Source organism: Camarhynchus parvulus, chromosome 1, assembly GCF_901933205.1.
Source record: "Camarhynchus parvulus chromosome 1, STF_HiC, whole genome shotgun sequence".
Classification (NCBI taxonomy): Eukaryota; Metazoa; Chordata; class Aves; order Passeriformes; family Thraupidae; genus Camarhynchus; species Camarhynchus parvulus.
In genome coordinates this window covers 69243742-69249741 of record NC_044571.1, presented here as the reverse complement: position 1 = coordinate 69249741, position 6000 = coordinate 69243742, and the positions used below count along the sequence as shown (strand labels likewise).

The 6000-nt window shown below is 46.3% G+C and overlaps 1 protein-coding gene across 1 annotated transcript in view; it reads right to left on the bottom strand.

Moving 5' to 3' along the window:
• Nucleotides 1-632: 632 nt before the first annotated feature.
• FLT1 (fms related tyrosine kinase 1) overlaps nt 633-6000 on the bottom strand; it is a 106884-nt gene continuing 101516 nt past the window's right edge. Inside the window, 3 exon segments of the mRNA XM_030954195.1 lie at nt 633-677; nt 679-838; nt 5542-5633. Of these exon segments, the coding sequence (XP_030810055.1) occupies nt 633-677; nt 679-838; nt 5542-5633 (297 nt within the window).

The window sequence follows — 6000 nt, the reverse complement described above, 5'->3', positions numbered from 1 at the left end:
ACTCTTGTCTATCCTTGCCAATCGTGTTTAGCAACACATTTTAAATTCTTGCCTTGCAAGGCTCCCTACTGCGTCTGCCATCTGGAGCAGTAAGATGCATATAATGCCCCATCCCCAGTTAGCTTATTCAGCTTCCCCAGACCATCAGCCTTCCCACAAGTTTCTCAAAGTAGTTTTCATAAAAAATATAGTTTGTGGTCAGTTTCTAGTTTCTATCTTCTTGAAGGCTTCTTTGTTTTCCAGCACAACACATACCCCAGCCATGGGATGCGGATACCTTGGTGCCTGGTGCAGATTCCTGGCTCTCTAGGGCTCCCAGCTGCCTCTCCCAGTCAGGACAGAAGTGAGCCTGAGCAGAGGCTGTAATAATGGCCTCTGGGTTTTCCTGGATGCAGAAGCACTCAGCAGTTTTAGTGAAAGCTATTGGTGTTGAGCATTTGGGAAAGTCAAGGTATAAGCAATAATATTTTGCTCTATTTTGAATACGTGTGCTGCAGTCTGTAGAAAAGCAGATCTCGGATTAAGCCAATGATAACTTCTCAAGTTCTATGATCATTGAAATAATTTGGGTCAGAGTTTTTAAACTGACAGTGTTTCACGAGAACCTGCATGTTTACTTGGCCTAGAAGAACTTAAACTGGTGGCTGAGAATAGTGGACAACAGAGTTGTAGTCGAGGAGGAGGAGAGCGGCTGGCAATCATTTTCTCCAGCATCGCATAACCACAGGTGTGTCTTCGCTTGGAGTCACTGAGCTGGTCACAGCTGAAACTGCAGAAGCTTCTTGGCTTGGTTACTCCAGAAAGCACTGACTCCTTGCTCCTGCTGGCACCTTTAATGCTGTAATAGAGCAGTGTCATTGTGAGCTTTCTTAACATGTAAAGATTCTTGGTTTAGTGAGCAAAGCTAGGTCACAAGTTAATTCTTACATGGTGGGAAGGGCACTGATGCAGATGGACTTGCTCAGAGGGAGTGCAGAACAGAGGAGTCCTCCTGTGTTCCCTGTGAGCCCCCTTTAAACAGAGGTGCTGGGAATGAACATCAGTGTTAAAAGTGTTTGTGCATTGTATCAGTCTTGCTGCTTGGGGCGAGTACTGGACTGCTCAGCCTAAGCTCTAATTGCTCATTTGTGGCAGGTGCTGGGGAGTGAGACTTTATTGCAGGGTGGCGTAGTGGGGAATGTCTGGCAGCTCTGCTGTGCTGAGGCAGTGTATCCCCATACCTAAACGTTTCTTCCTAAGGTGCTGGGGGTTTTTGAGCAGGACTGAAGTGGTGGAAGGTCTCAAACCTTGAGGCAAAAGTAGAAAATTACTGGTGTAGGTGTTCCCAAAGCCTAATGCTGGGATAAATTTCTAATACAAATGGCTGATGTTTGTGAGGAAGGGCATGAGGTCTGGCTGTCTGCTCTTTTTTGGCTTCTTTTGGCAGCTGCCATGAACTGTTGGTTTGAATTAGAGTTTTCCTGTCCCTTAAAAGGACCAGTTTTCCTGTAGGCTGCCTTTTGTAAGATGCCCTCTACTAAGAGGGATTTAATGTCTTCTGGGCAAAGCCACTTTTAAAGGCACTGTTACCCTTTTGGCACTTTCTCACCCATAGTCAGAGATTACAGTGCTTAAAAGGGCTCTTTCAGTAATGAAGAAAATCAGGGCAGAGATTTTTTACACCGTTGAACTTGGATACCAAAGATTTATCTGTAGACAAAGGACAAACCAAAGCATTTTTCCATCACTGTTTATATGTGAAATCCTAAAGTAAACATGTTGGACCACAGTGTCTAAAATTAGATTTCCTCCGCTGTATTTTTATAAGTTCATGGACAATTCACTCCTCTCCATTTTTAAGGTCAGAAATGTTGGCAGCCCTAGTCTTGAATTCCAGATAAGACATTCAGAGAGCATCTGTTGAGCTTGCAGAGCCCAGAGTTTTGCTTTTCATTTTATTTTGCGCTGTTAGGTCTTTGAGTCAAACTACAGAACTAGTGGCACAGAACTGTTACAAGTTCCTCTTAGAGGTCACAGTTTCTCAAATTCTTAACTCAGAAGCTTGTGTGGTTTTTTAAGTAGTGTGGTCTCTGTCTTCTTCTTACTGTAGGAAATTGGACTTCTCTGTCTCTTCTTCTTACTGTAGGAAATTGGAAGCTCTCCCTAAGAAGACCACCCCATTACATTTATTAGTAGATGAATGGAGCTCCTGAGGAGGAGCCCTTGTGATGAGGATTGCAGATGCATCCCATATTTTTATATTGCATCTGTTGGCAGATGGAGAAGTACTTGCCTTGGGATAAATTCCATAACTAATGACAAGGTTAGTCACAGATGCAATAGACTTTTTGTGATGGGTTTAAAGAGAAATGCCTCTGTGATTTACATTGTAATTGTGTGTCTTCAGGAGCTGGCAAAAGTGGAGTGTGCATGACAAGTTGTGAGTCTTAAAAACTGTCATGCTTTGATCCTTTCATCATCATCAGGCTTCTGCATCGTGAGATTTTTCTTGTGAGCTAGACTTGGCTTCTGGTTTAATAAACCTTTTTACCAGCAGAGCTGCATCTGTTAATTTTATCTGGAGTGCACTGCTGTACCTGGGCATGCATTCCCACAAAAAATTTTGAGGGAGCTCAAAGGGCTTTCGCATTTGTAGTCAGGCTTCATTTTGGGTCTGAGTTTACAGTCAGTAAAGGCTTCTGTAGCTGTGAACTATCATCTTGCCAATCTAGGAATGTAAATTGGAAACTGTGTTTAGTTGGTCTTTAATTGGGATTGTTTGTTGGAGGAAATGGCTGCTGGTTTCTTGCCATGTTCAGGACCAGAGTGAGGTTACAGGCTGGCTGCAGCTCTTGAGATGCATGTTCTTGCTGTTTTTCTGGCTTTGTAATTTACACTGACTCAAGGGTTTGCCTCAGCCCAAGGATTTTGGCTTACTTGTGTTGGGCATTTTCACCACTACTGAAAAGCTAGAAAAGGGTTGCACTTGGGATCCTTTCTACCTGCAAAGGAGCACAGCTCAGAAAACTGCCCCCAAACCTGTCTACCGGGGTCTTTTACCTGAGGCCTTATATTAGGAAAAACTCACTTCACTTCCTGCTGCTCAGAATATCATTTTTCATCTCAGTGGCATTAGCAAATCCAAAACATGTTGCAACCATTTCTGTTTTATGCTCCTGGCCACCACCTGGGCCTAAGGACCTCACCAAGGTTTGGGCTGATGCTCTCTCCTATAGTGAAACCAAGGGTGAAATTTGGCATTAGTGCCTTTCCCTAGGCAGGAGAAGTGGAAGCCCAAGAGGCGGCACCTCACCAGGGTCAGTGGGGTACCCCTGCACTGTCAGGTTGGCTCCCTGCTCTGCCCTTGGCCTGGCAAGCACTGCTGCACATGCTGGCTCTCTCCTGCAGTCAGTTTCCTCTGAAGCAAATCCTGGGAGTGCTTCTGGAGACAGGTAGGGTACTCTGGGTATGGCTCCTTCCACACTATGCTGTTCTTGAGCTCTGCCCAGTCTGAATCTTCCAATGCTTTGTTACAGTGAAGGGATGTAACCAAAGGCAAGCTACTGCCAAAGGAAGGTGAAACCCTTCCTGAGCCTGGTGCTGGCACCAGCTACCCTGACAGTGAGCTGCTGCTGCTCACTCAGAAACTGTTCTGACAATCTGGCAACCTGAATCAGCTCCTGGCAAGAAAAGCCAAGCTGAAATGTCAGGATGCCTGCAATGCAAGGGAAGAAGCAGCAATGTACATCTGCTTAGATCAGTTCCCATGTCTCAAACCCCTCCAGGTTCCACCTTGCTCAGTACAAATTTTAGGGGTATTTATTTAGTGCTCCAATTAATTTTAAGTAAAGGATGCTGAGCTAAGGTGCTACCACTTTTAGGAATGTGTGCAGACTGAAGGGTCACTGCCTGCATTCACATCCATGAGTGCTTTTTGGCACAGTGCTACAGTACCACTTGTTTAGCTTGCAGCCAGATGACCTTGTATGATCTCAGTCTACCACTCTGTTTTCCCAAGGATTTACATTCTAGCAGCCACTGTTCAGTTCAATTCTTTTTTCTTATCCTCACATTCGTTTTCCTTCTGCATTTGAAAATGCCCCTTAAAGCATTTCCGGAGGGATGCTCAGGACACACTCTATGTGAAGAAAAAGGCATTTCATAAATTTCATTTAGGGATGTTGCCATGTCGTCTGTGTGGCTGACAGCAGCCTTCAGAAATACACAAAGAAAAATTGAGTTAAACCACTTCTAGAGAACATTGCATCCTTTGGAACCCTGTAATGCCCACGTACACTCTATAGTCCCTGGCTCCTCCAAAGACAGAGTGCCACAACAGAGCTGAAGTACCATAAAACTGCTCAGGAGCCTATTTTCTGAGAGGCCAAGGCAGGAGAAAGGGTTTCCCAGCATTAGTTCAGAGTGGCTTGTGTTGCCCTGGCTTTGCCACGCATGAGAAGCTTTGCCACTGCAGGCTGCTGCCAGCAGCGTGTTTGTCCAGGCCATGCTTTCCAGCCCCGCGAGCGAGCGCGCTTTCCTACACGTATTTCTGTCCCACACGTATTTCTGTCCTACACAGATTTCAACCAACGCCCTCTAGGTCACTGGAATCTGTCACGGAGCAAGGCCTCTCTGCCTTGACTGCATGTTTCAGGCAGCTCTGATTGTTCTTTGAGACAATGCTACACCTCCCAGGCTGCCCTACTGCAAGGCACTGACAAGTTTGGCGCTGGCAGGATGGCAGGCTGGCCTTGACCTCCTGCCAGCGTGAGATGAACGATGGGTTGGGTCTGGGCAGTCTCCGGGCTGGCGGAGAGCAGTGAGCTGAAAGCAGGACACTGCCAGCTTTGCAGTGGCTGGGAGCTGATACAGCGCCGGCACTGAGAAAATAAACACTTCCCATTTACACAGAGTTCATGTCAGTGCAACCCATTTCTTAGAGCAGCCCTAGTTCCCTGCTTGGGCAGCTGTCAGGAATTAGGTGGAGGAAGATGGCCAATATATTCAAGTGCTTAAAGGCAGGAAGAGAAGTGAGGCCCTCACATCCATCTATTGTAAAGTTGCCACTTTAGCATCCTGAGCCCATGGGTGTTAAATGGGCCGTGCTTAGCTGAGTCATGGAAAAGAAGGGCAAAAACAAGCACAGGGGGCCTTGTCCCAGCTAGGGTGCCCTTGGGACTTGCAGAAACAACTGCAAATCCTTCAGAACCGCACATTCCTCCTCCCCTATTATTAATGGCTTGTTTCCCACAGTTACCTGCCTCCTACCTCAGTTCAGTGCTCTCTGACACTGGCATTAAATTGAGCATTAGGTGGATCAATAAGTGCTAATAAATCATATTGCTGATGTGCATCGAAGGGGTTGAGGGTTATTTGCTTCTTCAGAGACATAGGTGTGGAAGATGATTGACTGCTGATTAAACCGAGCAGGACACCTCAGCAAGAGTGTTTCCAGGGATTGGGGCCACTTCAGCTACTTTCACAAGGCATGATTTAGCACGAGGACCTTGAATTCTCCTTTGCCATCTAAAACCTGAGAAGAAGGGAATGTAAAATACAGACCCAAAGAATGTCCGTTTCTGCTTGCTGCCTGTCCATGTGAAGCGTTTCAGTTCCTCTGGAGCCAGCACCATCCCACTGTCTGCTTGATAATCCTTGAAGAAAAAAGAAAGATGCAGTCCTGTTAGGTCCTAACTGTATTTTACAAAGGACTCAGTGCCTCTTTGGTCTGATTTCCAGCATCCTTCTGGTCATTGATACTGAGACAGCTCTAGGAGACAGCAGCTCTGTGCACAGCAGTGCACAGGCATTTAATGGTGCCTTTCCAAACCACTGGTGCCTTGGGGTGCAGCAGACAGGTCATGTTAACGCAAATCCAAGGTGCTAGAAGAAAAGTGTCTGCATGCAGTCTGAGGCTCTGGCCAGCCACCTGTTCAACCCTGTGAGGACCACTGTGCCTTTCCCACCTCCTGCTGCTTAATGCCTTCTACTGAGTCACTAAAAGTTTGCCCCAGCCTCTCA